We start from the raw sequence: 18,601 nt of genomic DNA, 5'->3' as shown, positions 1-18,601 counted from the left end.
TCAATGGAAATAAAGCATGAGCGTCATTATCGACATCTGTTCCAGTAGTTTGAGTAGATCGACCAATAGAAGAAACCGAAAACGTTGAGTCGGTTAGAGGAAGGGTCGTTGCAATAGCCTATTCTCGACCTCAACTCGACCTTTACCTCCTTATCAGTAAGGTGGCTGTGTCACCAATCCTAGAACTATTCAGTAAATTTCGACAATAATCTGAAGCAATCTCCTGCTTAATTCTAATTAGTCGCATGTTACTACAACAGTGGGCTATTATGCCATAATCAATAATTGTTTTTTCTCAAAATTTTATTGATTCACATATGTAATTACCCAGTTAATCAAGTATTCTGATCAAGATTGCTTATTCTCCTCAAGTTTTGAATTACATGGACCAATAATATTTACGGTATAAAACTACAGAAATATACAATGGACAGTTTTTTACCCTTTCCCTTTTTCTTTGAAAAAAGAAAAAAACAGTCATTGACTACTACGAAGATGCTCGAGGTCTTTAAATTGAGCTTTCAACAATGCATATTCACGCCGCATCCTGTCCAGCCGAACCTCAAGCATGAGCATCTCGTCCTTAACATAATGCATTCTTTTTTCCAACCAAGCCGTGGTTTCAGCTGATCTTTCTCCTATCCCACCACCCATATAATCCAATGGAGATACCACGTGAATGTGTTGGGGTCTATTTAATAGCACTAGTATGCTCACCTGAAATTAAAATTAATCAACACAAAGTATTCTCAAATTCATGTATAAACATGACGAACAAAGTACAGCATCAAACTAGTTGTCAATTCATTGGACAGAGATTTAAATGAACTAAAGAAATGTAACAGGCTGGTTCGGAATTGCACACCTGCATCAGGATTATCACAGCAAAAGCAATGACTAAGATCAATGAAACACGGTTTTGGCTTTTCAGATATGAACAGAATTTCTTCATTGATTCTCTTAACAAAGATGTAATGTTAGTAGCGCTAATCAAGTTTCCTTCCAAGAGATTGCCAACTTGTTGGTTAGCATCTAAGGAACATGACCTGGGTACTGTCCGTAGTTGGTCATCTATATTGCTTAACCTTTCTGAGGATTCCCCAGTCTTGACTTCCCTGTCAGTATAGACATCAACATTCTGAACGCTGCTAGCAGTAGGACCAACCTCTGCTTTAAGACATTGTAGACATGATTAATTAAGTAATTTCATTGCATGCAACAACACCTACAACAGCAAAACTATCTACTACAATCTAACCTTCCTGTTTTTCAATGTTCTTCTGCTTCAACAAGTCATGTGCCTGAAAGAAAGGGTAATATACAAATTGTTGAAAGTATGTCCATGCAACATAACAGCAAATCAACACAAACAATCAAAAAGGGATATAGATAATACCATGCCTATCCATATTTCATAAGCTTCTCGACATTCTTCCAGTGTAGACTGCACTATTTTTCCTGTAACCATGTACACCAACTTGGCATCACATATTCCAATATATTTTAACTAACTAAAACATCAGAAACTTCAGATAAATAGCACCCAGCCATCCAACCCCCAGAAACAGTAGAGCATTATGTTTACACACGGGCATCTACTAAACTGATATACAAGAAAAGGAAGTACACATTAATAACTATTTATTGACAAGAGGCAAACCTTTCCAAACAGTTTTCTTCGAAAATGCGACATTTATATAAACCCGCAAAATGCAGCCTTCTTTTGATTCATTGTCATATCTTTCTACATCCCAAAGCGCCTAATACACAGGAAAAAAGGTCATGTTCTTTGGCAAATTAATGTTGAATCATAGCATCCAGTGAAAAGCATTATAAGACTTAGAATATCTGCTACTATACTATTGTGCATAGCATTGTTATAATTTCAAAGTAGTAATATCTGACATGCCCACAGTTAAAAATGTTTGTTAGTATGGGTGTTGGACTGATAGCACCATTTGAAGAAGGAACGAAAGAAAATGAATAATAGAGACGAAAATGTAGGAGAGGCAAAGAAAACAAAAAGGATAACCCAATATAAATGAATCTCATGTGCGATCAAATTCCAACTCTTTCTTAAAAATGTAAGAAGGCAAAGAGCCAGGAAGCAAGTGATATAAAATTTCATAAGATTCACAATACAATTTTGTGTATCATTTAACAGAATGCATTATTTTTATACGGTTAAATGTTGATAAACATGTATCAATTCTTAGCAGTTGCACTTAAATAAAAGACAAAAAATGATCAATTTAATTTATAATGTTAGCTTGATGCATAATTCTCTTTCAAACTTGATTCCATGATCTGCTTTTCAAACTATCAAACACAATAGGACATTCTACATTAGCTGGAAACTACGAAAGATACTTAAATTTGCCAAAATCAATCAACAACAGTTTGTACCTCTACACGAAAATAATCTCCATAAGGTACGTCATTGATTTCTTGTGATGACTCAATAACCAAGTGACTGGAGAAAATGAATGTCATTATGTCAATGATAACATATAAATTGGTGACAACATTATATAATACACAAGATATTTAAAGGGTGATCTATGGCTAAGATCTATAAAGAAATGAAGAGAAAATACACAAAGCACAAATACAAAGGTATATACAAAAAGAATAATACAACAAAATCAACTAGGTGGGTACAAATTTAAGCATATATGCTAAAATGCATGCACAACACCTCATTATTATTGCTCGGTGGTTACAAATGTTGGCTTAAGCTGTAACTGTTTTGACTGTAATCAGATTTCGAAAGTTGCTCTGGGAAAACCATTTCCACATTTCAAAAAGTTATCATATAAACAAAATCCTGTTCCTAGAGAGGAGTGTTTAATCTGATTACCATTCCCAGTGGAATCAAATAATATTAAGAAAGATGACATTGAAACAGATAAACTTTTCTATTGATGATATAAATCATAATCTCATATAACTCCTTTAAATCACATGATTCTTTTTTCATAGGAAAAATAATAGAAAAGAAATGCCAAAACAAAATATAGAGAAACCTGTTTTTGTAAACTCGAAATTTCTGAATCTCCTGGCAGCTGCCCAATTTAGCACCTTTAAGTAAAAACAAAAAATTAAAACTAAACAGCATTAGAATCTAAAGAGAGTTAAATCTAAATGCCACTTAAACCATCATCTCTTTTTAAACGAAAAAAGGAAAAGAGAAACAAATTGTTTTGAAAATACAAATACATACCAAAATATATTTTTATTGGATGTTGAAATGAAACATCACGGGCATGCCCAAATTCATCATGTGGTTTCCATGATGAGCACCGAAATTCTGAAAGCACTCAGCAAAAGAAAAGCACTGGCATAAAATGATGTCTCCCATGATATAGTAAGAACCATCAACTAAAAATTATTAATTGCATATTCAAGGAAAGATTATTTCATGCAGACTACCTTTATCTCCACATTTTCTATGAAAAGATTCAGCAAAGTTAAAAGCATCATCCGAAAAAAACAAATAAAAGAACTCCTCTACCTTCATCTGCAGTCCATAAGGAAGAAACATATTAAAAAAAGAACCAATTTTTCGACCAACAACTGTTGATAAAAAATTCTATAATATGGTAAAACTCAGTACACATACAATAAAGAAAATGTAACATTACCGGAAACTTGGTTTCAGCAACCTTGGCAAAACATTCTGGAACTGCATGAAAAAGAAAAAGCCAGATCAGGCTAAAAGAAAATGTGAATTTATTTTTCTCCTTTCTAAAATAATGTATGCAGAATGATGAATGCAAATTTGATTACAGTTGATACAGAGCACCTGGTGGCCCATAACACATCCCATATGATGGACATAAACCGATACTAGTATAATCAAACAGTGTGTGTGTAGTATTTCCAATCCACAAAACAGGATCTACTTGACAATTTTTTCTAGATCTTTAAATGCCATCACAAACCTTAAATCCATAAAATCCTTCCACACTCACAAACCCCAAGCTCATGATCTCTCCAAAATTAGACCCACTGCATAAGTAGAAGGGCTACCATATTGGTATGAGCCCTACTCAAAAAGCTATCACAGCAGGCAAAAAAAGCCAGGAAGAATTTCACATTATCGATCATCACAAGCAGCACCTCTACAGCCGTTAAACTATAATAATTAAGAAAAGAGAAATAAGGCAGGACACATCAAAGACAATCTAAAAATCCAAACAAGAATGCCATATCTACAGTAACTTGAAATGATAATCTGCCTCCGTGAACATCATCCAATGTCCATGTCCACAGGCACAGCCCACCCATTTCCATAAGCCACTAAAATGAAACTCATCAACCATTAACAGGTCTCCAATCTCCAAGGGCATGGGGCAAGACAAGTTAAATTCTGGGTACAATCTAATCAAGGAACTGTAGTGCTAAATGTGGAAACAAAGAACACATCTGATAGTCACAACATGGAAAAAATAGTAAGACCACATAAAAGTAAAAGAAAAAAAGAGCTAAACAGGTTCACTAACTCTTAGGCGCTGCATAGTCCTCTATCTTCCAAGACACGGTCTTTGCTGAAGATGAAGAGTCAACATTTACAATTGGTTCAGCATCTTGTTCCACATTGTCATCTTGTATTTCCAATGGTATTGTTGACAGATCATTTTCAACATTAGATGTTCGCTTGGAATCATCTAAAACATCCTCATCCCTGTATTAGATAAGTAAGATCTATAATTAATTCCATATCAATAATCAAAAACCAATATTTCATTATGATAGGAATCAAAAACCGACATAAATAACATAGATTCATCTTATAAGAGTACCTTCTGATAGAATTCTGCTTATCACTATGATTATTAGAGCCATTGACTTTCTCAATTACAAGAGGTCCATTCTCTGGGCTACTAGTCTCAGATGATAGATCCTGAGATAAGATCAAAACATATTAGAAAAAGAACAAAGCAAAACAGAACATGCATATAAGATATACCCATTGATGTGAATGGTAATTGATCCTTAAGACCTCCTGTGTGATGACAAGAATTTTTTACCAACTAAACTCGCTGGTATACCATTAAAATATTTTGAAACCTAAGCAAAAATTATCCAATACTTAGAGCTAATAATGAGATCCAGTTAGAATCAATATTTATTCTTTTATTACAAAAATATTTCCTATAATTGTGAATCATTACATATTATGATAAATATTAGCTAATAACCAAACAGAAAAGATATAAAGCAGTTTTTCATAGGGTTATTATATTCCAAATTCATAGTCCATGATAATAATTCATCATCTTCTTAGAATTCAATATTTTCAAAACTCAGCTACAATAACTTATTTCTGTTAAATACCTGCTGTTCAGAATTTGCTTGTGAACCATTACCATGCTGTAACCATCCATCATTAATGAGCTTGAAAGCTTCATCCCGTGACAAAAATGATGCAAAGAAGTACTGTTAAATCAATAAGTTAATTCAGAATTTAAAATAATAATGACAATCATAGCAATAATATAGAACAAAAGAAAATTTTGGGCCATAGCACTACCTTTCTCCCCCCGGCAAAAATTTCTATGGCATTAGGAAAGATCCCAGCTGTCTTTGCTCGTCTTACAATTGTAATTTCGTGGAATGGGACAATTTTCTAGAGCACAAACCCATCAGATTTCAGGACACAATTGATATCGGCAACATTCAATAGCAACTAACAATATAGATATATCATTGAATTTTTAAGATTACCTTTGTCTCAAATCCAAATATGTTGGAATAAAAGCAAATATAATGGTCAAACAGGTACATATGCCCCTACAACAGGTAAATAATTTGTAAATATCAGGAAAGAAACACACTTAGGCATCACACTCACCAAAGTTAACTGCAAAAACTGTGGCAGAGAACTCAATATGCCATAAGTTTACAACAGGAAGGCAAGGTGCCATGCCCACCAAAAAATTGCAACAGTCTTAAAAATTTTCTACTGACATATGGAACCCCAAACAAAAAAACAGAGACAAATTAAAGATTACCTGAAGAAGAATGCTCTCTTGGTATGCACAATTGAAATCTTGAACAAGAACCTATATTAGAAAAAATAGGATAAAATAATATTTCATCAGAAGGGAGTGGAATAAATATTTTTTTACTAGATCCGTGATGAAATTTTAAAAAATAAAAACAATTCTATCAAATTTCAGGGGTGACACATATGCATCAATGGTTCTCCAAGAGACTAAATTTTCATGTTTCCTTCAAAAGCCTATCAGTTCGTGTGCAAATAGTTAGAGATAATCTAACAATAACTCACTTCGTCAGGTGGAAGACGAAACAATTGTCGATACTCTTCACTTTTCAATGAAACTGAAGACTGCAATAGACAAAAGCATCAGTGCCACACATGAGTCCACAATTTTCATAAAATATCTGCTTTTTCTGCACAATTAATAAACAATACAACAGCATCAATGGCATGAACACAAAAGCAAACAAAAACAAAATTTCCAAACTCATAATTATTTGAACTGCAGTGTCTGGAACTAAGAGAATTACAACTGAGCTTTACAGTGTGAACATGTGAGGTGCAAGGTAATCGTATTGAGGTAGGCTAGCGAAAGCAAACTCAACACTTGCTAACTCAACATAATTATTTGAAAAAAATTAATACAAAGTTCCAAGTTATGAGTAAATTTCAAGAGTTCATTTAATCTCCTAGGGCAGACCAGATATGTAACCAAATTATTCAATCCCAGAGGGAGGCGGGGGGAGAAAGATCTAGTTCAATTGACAATTAAAGATTAAAGAAGAAGAAAATGAAGAAGGGATCAAGTTGCAAATTAACCTAAATGTAAACCAAAAGAGTTCAAGATTCGTCAATGGATAAATAAGTACTTCTCTATTTGTTTTTCAAACTATTTAATAAGGAATTACCAAAATGAATAACAAATTGAAACAGATAAAGTGGCAACAAAAAGAAAGTATAGTAGCAACCTGAGTTTCAGAGTCTTTATTAGGGTTTGGCGAAAAACTAAACTGATCGTCGCGATCAGGTGAGTCGGTGGTGCTTGGAATATTGGCGGAAGAAGGTGATTCAGCAGCTAAATCAGAGGATAATCGGGAGGGAGACGGGTCCATATCTCCAGATAAGTTGATCCTCTCCTCTGCGGTCTCTGAAATCACTTCCATAGCCCGTACAGAGAAAGATCTAGGGCTTTTCACAACAGAATTGGAGGAGTTGTTAAGCAAGAAAGTGACGCGTAAATAACAAGGGAGGTGGTTGGTTTAGTAACGGACGAAAAATGGAACCGACGTTTTGAGTCGAATTTCAGTCAACTTTTTTGCGAACACGTGGCATTATATGAAGCGGATAATTACAATCACGGACCCGCATACACCCGGACTGATGTCGGCGGCACAAACGGACGACTGTCGGCGGCACAAACGTGGCATTATTAAAAATGTGCTTGGTGGCATTCTATTGGTTTATATTGTCTATTTGAAATATTGATTTTATCATTAATCTAATTAAATAGGTTTGATAATTGATACTATAAATATAATTGAATGGGGAAATTGGGCTTTTGGTTCATGTTGGCGCAGAATGAGTTCAAAGGCCTTTAAACCACGGGCCGTTTGGGCTACCGACAATTAGATTTTGATGTTGAACTGAACCAGGCAAAACATTAACATTGGCATTCGACGCCACTTGCCAAATTTCAAGCAGTAAATCTAGCTCGAAATGATAATAAACATAGCGGTTGAAATTTTTGTCAAACAAAATCTATCACATGTTGGAAAGATGAAGTCCTCTAGTTACATTGAAGTATAGAAGTGCATTTCTCCATTGATCCCATCTCTTGAGTCTGTGAACTGCGATGGTTTCAGGTATGAGTTCATGTGAACACCGTCCATTTGTTCCTGGATAATCATACATGGCCGGCTTATTAGAAAATCTATTCTTTGCCTTATTCCCCAAATTTAACCATTTTCCAACCAACTTGTCCTCAGGACCATACGTATTATTTGCAGGTATATCAGAACTTCCAATCCATTCAACAAGGTCCCAAGATAACAAAAACCCCATTCCTGACATGTAATCCACATATGGGTTCATGCTATTGCATGGAATTACAAAACCATAATATAAATCTCGTCTTGGCAATGGCTTGAGTGACAATGACAAAGGTAAAAGCCTAATGAAAATGTCATCATCAGCCTTCATAACATAGTCATACCGTCGTGAGAGGACATAGGGAAGTGATGAGAAGTACGTATACGTCTTACCACTGTTCATATTCTCGGTGCAGTTGAGGATAATGATATCATTGTAGCGTAAAATTTCTAGAGAAATTAGTAGTCTTTGCTCGTCTTTGGTAAGCTTGCAAAAGACAAATTTCATGTCAATTTCGGCTATGGGAGATGATTGGATACCATAAACGAGACGAAGGAAATGGCGACGATCATAATTATCAGGGCGGGTTAAGATTCCAATCAAGAGACTAAAACTGGTGTGATTAAGAGTTGATTGTTTAGAAGCTACCAATGAGGATTTTACTCCAACGTTGAAGAATATGTAGACAAGAAAGAAGAGGGAAAAGAAAATTGAAGGTAATAATGCAGCTAGAACTTGCCGTCTCCGGTGCATAATTGCATATAAGTTTTCTTCTTTTTATCGGTTTGGCTTAGACTAGAAAGTAATTAAGTTGAAGGTAGTAAATACTGTGCCACATATGGGTGGGGTAATCACTAATCACGCAGCTCGTTCATGTTTTTCGCCAGCAAATCCTGTTATAGATTCTGTTGCAGACATGCTTTATGCATGTGCAAAAAAAGTGTTTCAAGGTGATCATACTCGTGGAGAGATACGTTAAATCTATATGCTTTATGTGCATAAAAAACACAACAGGTGGTTTAGGGATGGGGAATAGTCTGAGTTTTGACACTATCTGTAATTGGATCCGAGTGGACGAGAGACATGGGCGGTAATTCTTGGACCAGCCCATTTTGCCTCATTACAGTTCATTGAACTTCTACATGTTTAAAGGGGGACCAGGCTTCACATAACAAATTGCGATAATCATCTTAGGGGTGTAAACGAGCCGAGTATCACCCTGAACGAGCTTGACTCGGTTAAGTATTAGATGAGTTTAAGTCGAGTCACGAGTCAAGAAAATTTGACTTGTGACTCAACTTGTTTGTAATCAAGCCGGCTCGTGACTCGACTCAAGCTCGTTGGACTCGACTCGAAAAGCTCAATTATGACTCGATTAGCGCAAGCTTGATTATGGCTTGATTACAGCTCGTTTGACCTTTTTTTTTTATATAACCTATAGATCTTGTTTTACACAAATCAAATCAAATTTTTGGTACATTTGCATCAAAATCAACAAAAATCACATTAAAATACATCAACAAATTACACAACATAAACAATGATTAGTAATGTGAAAATAAGGTTTATGGTTTTGGGGAAATCGTTTATGCGATTTGGGTTAATTAGAGTTAAGGGTTAATTTGCAATTTTTTAAACATTTTACATGTCAAATTACAAAGCAGACCTAAAACTCGTATTTTTTACAGAAAAACCCTAAACGAGCCACTATTGACTCGCGAGTCAAATCAAGCTGAGCCGGGATAAACTCGAACTCAACTCGATACCTAATTTAAGTCTTACTCAAGCTGGCTCGGCTCGATTAAACTTAAGCTGAGTTCGAGTATTTAACGAGCCAGACTAACTCGCGAATGGCTCAGCTGACACCACTAATCTTCTGTTGGTATTTCATAGGAGGCAAGACTATATGGAATTAGTGCACACAACACAAGGACATGATTTGGTGAGATGAGTCATGTGATAACGCTTAGGATGGAGCACATAGTACAGACAGTTCATGTGAAAAAAATAGTATTCAAATTCCATCTTTACTGTTTCTTAAATCTTGAAACAAAGTTGGCACTTCAAAAAATTTGGATCCCGATTCCTTTTGAGTTTAATTCTAGGCAGAGACAAATTCATATTACCAAGCCCAAAACATGGATACTTCTAGAGAATTGCGTGCCTAATATTTGATATGAGATGACTATAAAAACAGAAAAAAGGTATATGTATAATCCCCATTAGGTGCAGGATTTACAGGTAATATAGCCAGAATAGCCACTAAGAAAAGCTTATAGTGGACCAAATGTAAGTGAGAAAGGAATCATGAAAGAACCCACCTTTGAATGAGTCTCTTTTACTAATTCCAATACTCAAAGCCCACACTTTCAAACCTCTAATTTGCCCTTTTCAAAAAGCAAGCACAACTGATAGGCCCACAGGAGATTACAAAACACTTCTTTTTTGGAAATGTGGGTATGAGTAGTAAAATATATTGGTCTAATCATTTTAATCACTAACCATACCTTTTATGGGATTTGAGTCTCACATGACAACTTCAACAATTGATCGTGACCATCAACTCATAAAGTTTACCAATCATGATACACATCATCCATCCATTATCTTGCCACATCATAACTGTCTTTCTTTCTTATATATTTTTGTTTCACTGAGTATTTTTGCAGTGGATTATAACGAANCATGAAAGAACCCACCTTTGAATGAGTCTCTTTTACTAATTCCAATACTCAAAGCCCACACTTTCAAACCTCTAATTTGCCCTTTTCAAAAAGCAAGCAACAACTGATAGGCCCACAGGAGATTACAAAACACTTCTTTTTTGGAAATGTGGGTACGAGTAGTAAAATATATTGGTCTAATCATTTTAATCACTAACCATACCTTTTATGGGATTTGAGTCTCACATGACAACTTCAACAATTGATCGTGACCATCAACTCATAAAGTTTACCAATCATGATACACATCATCCATCCATTATCTTGCCACATCATAACTGTCTTTCTTTCTTATATATTTTTGTTTCACTGAGTATTTTTGCAGTGGATTATAACGAAAAAAAACCTTTTTAATGTTAACGACCTTGGATAATTTGATAGTAAAAGAGTCAAGTGGTTTAATATGAGCTTTTGAGCTTGAAAGGGTGATTAGGATTTACTTGGTCGTCAATTTTAAAGTCTCATAGGATTAACTAAGGTGTGTGTAAATTGGTCCGATAAAAAAAAAAAAAAAACTTGTTAATGTTAACACCGAAGGATTGCCTTAACGGTCAAGAAAGTTTATTATCTTATTTGAGTTTTTAGGTTCAAACCTTAGGGATATCTCCCACAATAACATTGTAATTTACTTGGTCTTTTGAGCTTGGAGGATATTTAATAAATTCTAAATATTTATTAAGGTACGTACAAATTGTCTAACAACCCTCAAAAAAAAAAAAAAAAAAAAAAAAAAAAACTTGTTAATGTTAGTGACTATAGTAGGGGAGAACGACATATTCTCACCCAAGGTTTGGCGAAATGACATTTTCCCACCCTTGAAGTTTCAAAATGACACTTTCCCATTATTTCTTAGATTCTGTTATGTTTTCGTTAATATTTTACTGAAAAGATGAAAATGCTCTTAAATATTTGATTTTATAATTTTTTTTATTTTTTAATTACCAAAAAAGTCAAATATTGAAAAGTAAAAAAAAATAAAATAGTTAAGCCTGCCTAAAAAGTTAAAAGTAATGTTATAAAATTGTTTTAAGGTAAATGATCTTCATATTTATTTATAATGTAATTAATATCCATCACTATTATTCAATAATCTACTAAATATTTAATGTTTTTTATGATATAATGTTTTTCATTTTTACTAATTAACATAAAAGATCAAAATTCCTATAATTAAATAAACAAATAAAAAAAAAATATTTACATTTAAACTAATAAATAATTGAATAAAAATTTTGATTTAACTAAATTTTAATTTATAATAAATTAATTAAAAAATTAACTATTTAAAAATATTTTTATTTTTTTAATTAAATATTAATAAAAATACTAAAATAGACGGGACGAATGGTAGAAAAGTATCATTTTGAAACTTTGACCAGTGGAAAATTGTCGTTTCGCCAAACTTGGGTGGGAAAATGTCGTTCTCGGCGATAGTAAATTGTCTTAAACGACTACTGTTTTGAAGAGGAAGGTGACCCCTCACTGACTTGGTTTATTACTGGGTCGCTCTCTCTTTTTATTGGTCCTAAGCCCCAACCCTGTTTTGTCCATTATTGACTGCCATGCAAGCGAGCAAGACACTGATTGACCATGCACGCGCACGCGTGCTTTTCTTGAATGTTCAAATCCCACCCTTACCCATTGCTTGACGCATTTTCTTCCCATGTTATTGTCGACGACACTACGTCCTTTTAATTATCCTTCTCACCACCACCTGCCAATAATGGACTGTTCATAAGTGGACTAGACTTGCATCAGTGGGAATCTTTCTAAACAAAGTGGGAACTAATTACCAACAATTTCTTCAGTTTAAAGCTTTATTAATAAAGTAGCTAATTACCTTATCAATAATGGGTTTTTTTTATATTATTTTTCCGGCTTTCTATGGTCAACATTTTCTCCTTTTAAGTTGTTTGAAATCAATTAACTGGGCGGGCATGGCTACCACTGATTTCTGAATACAACATATCACCTACGGATTACGGTGATAGTAAAAGATAAAGAGCAATCCACAACCACAAAAGCAATGAAAATTGAGTCATATTTTCATGGCCGACGCGGTGGACCCTATGTTTTACCAAGTTTGTGGAAACATCAAAATCGCTACCAGCCATCATCTTCTTATGCTCATAAACGGAGTATCCATCTGACACTGTTAATGCTAGTAATTGGGCAGCGACCTTTCATAATTCATCCTCCGACCACAGACTCCTTCCGCACCCTAAACGCTCTCATTGAAGAGCGTAACAACACATCCTTACCGATTAGCCCACAAAACGATGGAGGCAGGATAAAAGATCTAATTAGAGCAAGCAGCCAACAACTAAAATATGGCCAAGTGTAAGAGAAATGCGATTCATAAACGACACTGGACCCAACGTACACGCGCCAGTAGTGCGGTTGTTACTGGTAATTCAAATATTTCAATACGTCAATCAACAGAATCCAAACCTAATATATAATGAGAAAAATCGGTCATCATTGTTATGACAGAGGGGAAGAGCGTCCCTACTTTTGAAAAGAAGTGTAGTTTAAAGACGAAACAGGAGGGCCAGCGGGCCCCACTGTGGGCCCCCACCTCTTCCACAAATACTCCCTTTCTCTCTCTATCACTCAGAGCTAAAGTGCACTGGACTGCCCATCCCATCCCATACAAAGCAAATTTTTTTTTTTTTTTTTTTTTTTTTTTTTCTCCTTAAATTTTTTAAAAAGCAAAAGCTACCATAGGCATTAACTCGAACTTTAGTTGCAGTTGCAGAAGAGTCTGTCCACAGTCTAGAGAGAGAGAGAGAGAGAGAGAGAAAAAGAAAAGAAAAGAAAAGAAGAAGCTCCGAGGTCCGAGCTATCATCGCTCGGGCTCTAGTCTACAAACATCTAGTTTTACTTTAAATTTATTTTCGGAGTTTCTAGAGAGAGAAGGGGCTTCAGCTCAATAGAAACCCTAATTGATATGCTCGTTTGATTCCTTTACAAATTTGCTGGTCTTCTTCTGGTTTAGTCCGTACAGATTCTTAGTATTGATTTTACTGGTGCGTTTTTATTTTTAATTTATTTTTGCTTTCTTTGTTTGAGTGAAATGAATATTCTGTTTTTGGATTCTTTTTTCTTTTATTTTGCTTTTTTGTAATTTCGAGATCACTCTTTTTGCCATTACTGACTTTGAATTCTTCATATTCTTTTTGTTTGTTCTTTATTTTTGTTTTCTTTTTTGTTGAAGGTTTTGCGTAGAATTCAAGTGTGTATGTTGGGAATGTGCTTCGATAAGAATATACAAAATATAGAGAATTTTTGTATTTTTTTACTTTTTTGAGCTTGTGGTCTTTGTCCCGCTTTTTATTAATTTATTATTTGGGGTTTTAATTTAATATTCCCTATTTGTTTATTTATTACTTGATTGTTAGCGAAGTTAAGGATTTTGCTGATCATTTGCTTGATCTGGTGAGGTTTCTGAGCATTCATGAAATTAGGGTGTTGTACTCTCAGAATGATTTTGTGACTCGCTCAGAAAAGGGTTAGTGAAGATTTTGGATTTATATTTGATGTATTGTATATTTACAAACTAAATAACATCCCAAAACTGATTTTTTTTTGTTTTTGTTTTTGTTTTTCTAATGAATGCTAGATTTTTCAGTGTCTCTTTTGTTCCGTTTCTGGCGAGAAAATGTAGAAGATAAAATCTAATTAAGATGGAATATCTCCACTTGGTTGAGACTGATGCTACTTTATATGTCAGTTAAAGCGGATTTCTCATGATCTAGAAAACCTGGGTGCCTGAGTTTTGATGTTATTATTGATTTTTTTCTTTTATGTGGTCGGGGGTTGTGTGTGTGTGATTTGATTGATGATTTTTGTACTTTTAGTGCATAATTCTTCTAAGAAAGGTAGGATAGTCACTAGTTAGGAATCTTTTATGCTGCATGAATAGGCTAAAGTTAGGGATTTTCATATGCTGATTGAATGGTATGATTTCACTAAAGGAAGAATAAACTATAGCTCTTTGATTGATTATTGATTAAGATCTGACTACCAAATAAAAGTAGCCGCTGAACCCAAATCTTATTCCGGTTTGCAGGGTTATATTTGCTGATAGATTATTCCATGTAAAGTTGTATGGTCATCAGACATGGAAAAGGTTCCAGAATCAAAGTCATTTCCTGGAAAATATCCTGTTTCGGTCCGGGTATCAAATTCATTAATGGCCTCAGGGACAGAAGTTGGTCAGGTTTCAAATGTGCATAGAGGATTGTTGAGAGAAGTGGTTCGATCTAATGCAAGAGATTTCCAAGATTCAGACTCATCTGCACCTCTAAGGATGTGGAAGGGAAAAGATTCTTTGCCTGAACGGGAAGAACTTATGCCTGATATTGTGACATTTAAGGACAATGATGATTTGCTTGAGGATGGTGGTTCTAGTTCTTTCTCTGGGGCCAGTCATCCTGCAGAGCCAATCGATACAGATCTGATGAAAACAGTGTATGTACCAATCGGTCAAAACAAATCCGAGGCTGCATGCCTGATGAAAAGCTTGTCACGGAAGGGACCTTTTCTAGAAGATCTTTCAATCAGGGTTCCTCCCAAGAAACCCAGCCCCGCTATTCTTTCACCAGCAGAGAGTTTGATTGAAGAACCTGGTGACTTAGGTGTATTGTCTTCTCCATTTTCAGTTCCTCGTGCATCACAAAATACTGAGAACTCACTCCTTCCACCGGATTCGGAGGAGAAGGAATGTGTGTGGGATGCTTCTTTGCCTCCAAGTGGCAATGTAAGTCCACATAGTAGCATTGACAGTACTGGTGTTGTCACGGCTATGAGCATTGTCAATAGCTGTGCCAGTACATATCGCAGTGATGCCATTACTAGTGATGGCATGCTTAGTATGGAGAGGAACTGCGAGAGTACAAAAGGCAGCGTTAGAGGGGATTCTCTCGAGAGTGCAAAAACTAGTATTAGTCGAGCAAGTGATAGCAGTGGCCTAAGTGATGACAGTAACTGGAGCAACATTACTGGTAGTGCTAATAAACCTCACAAAGGAAATGATCCAAGGTGGAAGGCTATCCTTGCCATCCGAGCACGGGATGGAATCTTGGGCATGAGTCATTTTAAATTACTCAAAAGGCTCGGTTGTGGTGACATTGGCAGTGTGTATCTCTCGGAGCTGAGTAGTACTCGATGTTATTTTGCAATGAAAGTAATGGACAAGGCATCCCTTGCAAGTAGGAAGAAGTTGACTAGAGCTCAGACAGAAAGGGAGATTTTGCAGCTGTTGGACCATCCATTTCTGCCAACTTTGTACACACATTTTGAGACTGATAGATTCTCATGTTTGGTCATGGAATATTGTCCAGGAGGTGATCTGCACACTTTGAGGCAAAGGCAGCCTGGGAAACATTTCTCTGAGTATGCTGCACGGTATGGTTTATAATCCAATGGCATTCTACTCTATTTATCCTTTTTTTTTTTCGGCATTCCTCTATCTTGTCTTGCCATATTCAGAATTCTTGGGGAAATTAGTTGTAAGAATTAGTAAGGATGACTTAGAGATATTTGAACTACCATGCACTGATGCTTGTCCTTTTTTTTTCTTTTAATTATATTGTAGCTACCCCCTTGCAATTATTAATGTTAAATGAATGTTGCACAATGTTCCATAACTACTATTTATAACTTAATTTGATTTTTCAACTGATTCGGAATCAAAGGAAATAACAGAGAATCAGATTTTGGTTGGAGTAATTTGGTTTTCAGGCTTTCATTACAATTTCCCAACTTTGAACAGAGTAGTATTGTCAGTGGTCCAGTGGTTATTTTCATCAAGAAAAATAATTATTGTGTTCCATATAATTAAAGTAATTATTTAGATATGATCTTCATGATTTGTTAGCAAGTAATAATAGGGAAACAAACCAGAAAGTGTCATCTTACATCCCAAGTCAAAGACAACCATGAGCTAATATAGATGTAAGAAATTTAAACTGAAGACTTGAGCATGATCAGGTACTCACTAGGTAGTAATCAGTTTTTGAGGATCTTTCAATGTGCTGTTAATTTTCTTTGCCATGGTATTAAGTCTTCCTTACGGTTTTAGTTGCTGGTGTGACACTTCTTTGTTCATCTCAGTGTCTAAAGCAATCATGTTTTTTTTTTTCTGAAACTGATAATGTTTATCAGACAAGTTAAAAACTCATCTTCTTTCTTATATGCAGATTTTATGCTGCAGAAGTTTTGCTGGCACTCGAATATCTCCACATGCTTGGCGTTGTCTACAGGGACTTGAAACCTGAAAATGTTCTGGTCCGTGATGATGGCCACATAATGCTCTCAGACTTTGACCTTTCTTTGAGATGCACAGTTTCCCCCACCCTGATAAAGATCTCATCATACGATTCTGATCCTTCGAAGCGGGCAGCTGGTGGTGCATTCTGTGTTCAGCCAGCCTGTATTGAGCCCTCATCTGTATGCATACAACCTGCCTGCTTTATCCCTCGAATATTCCCTCAGATGAGCAAGAAGAAATCCCGAAAACCTCGATCTGACCTTGGATTTCCATCTAGTACATTACCAGAGCTGGTTGCAGAGCCTACTGCAGCCCGGTCCATGTCCTTTGTTGGAACGCATGAGTATCTAGCCCCAGAAATTATTAAGGGGGAGGGCCATGGTAGTGCAGTTGATTGGTGGACATTTGGCATTTTCTTGCATGAACTACTATATGGTAAAACCCCATTCAAAGGCTCCGGAAACCGAGCTACATTGTTCAATGTGGTGGGGCAACAACTCAGATTCCCAGATTCACCATCAACCAGTTATGCCAGTCGTGATCTGATACGAGGCTTACTGGTGAAGGAACCACAACATCGGCTTGGGGTGAAGAGGGGTGCAACTGAGATAAAGCAGCACCCCTTCTTTGAAGGTGTGAATTGGGCTCTGATACGGTGCAGTACACCACCAGAGGTGCCAAGACCGGTGGAAACTGAGCTTCCCGGGAAGTTTGGGCCCGCTGACCCAGTTGGCGTGAGTAGCAGCAGTAAAAGGATGGTGGGGACAGACATGATGAAGTCTGGGGGTAAATATCTGGACTTCGAGTTTTTTTAGTTGGGATGAAAGGATTGTTGTGCTGTGTTGTATGTGTATCATCATTAGTTAATTCTGCAAGAGTTTTCTTGCATTAACCAGAGCTGAATCACTTTAAAGGCAAAAAAAAAAAAAAAAAAGAATTCATCACAACTGGAAATGAATAGCTTCAGTTCACAGAGTATGTTGGGTTGAGCTTAGGGATCACTCTGCGATCAGACTTTTAGAACAGATTTCGATAACCCAGAACCTAGTCTTCAAGTAGACTACTTGTTATCTTTTCAATAGGGCTAATATTTTGAATCTGAATTTATAAAGAAATTTTTGCCCTTCTCTTTAGTTCTCTATTTTGCAGACTTGATCTAAATGTAATGGTCTCAATCGGTATGATTCTGATTTAGTATTAGTTTGGCAAAGCTATTTTAATGGTACTCTTGCAAAGACGTGAAACTCTGTGACTCGGCCAGAATTAGAAGTAAGAACAAGACAACTCGAGCCACCTGCTTTTGGATTCATGTGAATTGCTCGTCAGAGCCCATTTCACCATCACTTGAAATTTAGTTCTTCAAATGTTGGGCTGTGCCAATTTAATCCATTTTGCAGAACGGCCCAAATTGCCGAAACTGTTAGGTGCTGTCCTGGTCTCAATGTTTCAGAAGAACATAAGACTGAGAGGCACCCGTGAATTATCTGAATCTTCTAACATATATTTTCTTTTAAAAGTTTTTGTTTTACTAACAAGTAAAAGAAAGCGGTCCCAAATTCTTTTATCTCATATGGGACAAGGAAACCGAAAGTGAAATATGATTATATTTTCAGTTTAATTTATATATTTGTTCTCTTTTAAATCAGAAATGGCCAAAATAGAAGGTAACACAACCACAACCTCTTACGTTGCTCTCGTACTCTCTTACGCATTAAAGGGAGAAATGAG

General features: G+C 35.8%; 3 protein-coding genes across 5 annotated transcripts; 1 reads left to right on the top strand and 2 right to left on the bottom strand.

Annotated features, from left to right (window-relative positions):
* Window positions 1-470: 470 nt before the first annotated feature.
* Window positions 471-7,261, bottom strand: LOC116135963 (protein VASCULAR ASSOCIATED DEATH 1, chloroplastic). 2 transcript variants are annotated; one of them, XM_031421667.1, is made up of 18 exons: window positions 6,976-7,261; window positions 6,296-6,355; window positions 6,018-6,068; window positions 5,731-5,796; window positions 5,537-5,632; window positions 5,341-5,442; window positions 4,806-4,906; window positions 4,506-4,687; window positions 3,645-3,685; window positions 3,433-3,520; window positions 3,224-3,310; window positions 3,027-3,081; window positions 2,407-2,473; window positions 1,661-1,760; window positions 1,397-1,458; window positions 1,259-1,301; window positions 866-1,167; window positions 471-717 (listed from the first exon to the last, which is right to left on the bottom strand). In XM_031421667.1, exons 1-18 carry the CDS (start codon window positions 7,168-7,170, stop codon window positions 478-480), a joined length of 1,938 nt encoding a protein of 645 aa, XP_031277527.1. In that variant the 5' UTR covers window positions 7,171-7,261; the 3' UTR covers window positions 471-477. The 2 variants fall into 2 exon arrangements, with proteins under 2 accessions (XP_031277527.1, XP_031277528.1); XM_031421668.1 differs by having other exon boundaries at window positions 6,296-6,420; window positions 6,976-7,114.
* Window positions 7,262-7,768: 507 nt separating this feature from the next.
* LOC116135958 (beta-1,3-galactosyltransferase sqv-2-like) lies at window positions 7,769-8,629 on the bottom strand. Its single transcript, XM_031421663.1, has one exon. The coding sequence runs from the start codon at window positions 8,627-8,629 to the stop codon at window positions 7,769-7,771; it is 861 nt and encodes a 286-aa protein (XP_031277523.1).
* Window positions 8,630-13,305: 4,676 nt separating this feature from the next.
* Window positions 13,306-17,999, top strand: LOC116135992 (serine/threonine-protein kinase D6PKL1). 2 transcript variants are annotated; one of them, XM_031421700.1, is made up of 3 exons: window positions 13,306-13,628; window positions 14,672-16,008; window positions 16,803-17,999. In XM_031421700.1, the coding sequence occupies exons 2-3, from the start codon at window positions 14,723-14,725 to the stop codon at window positions 17,686-17,688; spliced, it is 2,172 nt and encodes a 723-aa protein (XP_031277560.1). In that variant the 5' UTR covers window positions 13,306-13,628; window positions 14,672-14,722; the 3' UTR covers window positions 17,689-17,999. The 2 variants fall into 2 exon arrangements, with proteins under 2 accessions (XP_031277560.1, XP_031277561.1); XM_031421701.1 differs by lacking the exon at window positions 13,306-13,628 and adding an exon at window positions 13,957-14,110.
* Window positions 18,000-18,601: the final 602 nt, after the last annotated feature.

The sequence above is a fragment of the Pistacia vera genome, unplaced genomic scaffold (genome assembly GCF_008641045.1).
Source record: "Pistacia vera cultivar Batoury unplaced genomic scaffold, PisVer_v2 Contig306, whole genome shotgun sequence".
Taxonomy (NCBI): Eukaryota; Viridiplantae; Streptophyta; class Magnoliopsida; order Sapindales; family Anacardiaceae; genus Pistacia; species Pistacia vera.
The sequence above is the reverse complement of the archived record's forward strand: the minus strand, read 5'-3'. Positions and strand labels throughout refer to the sequence as shown.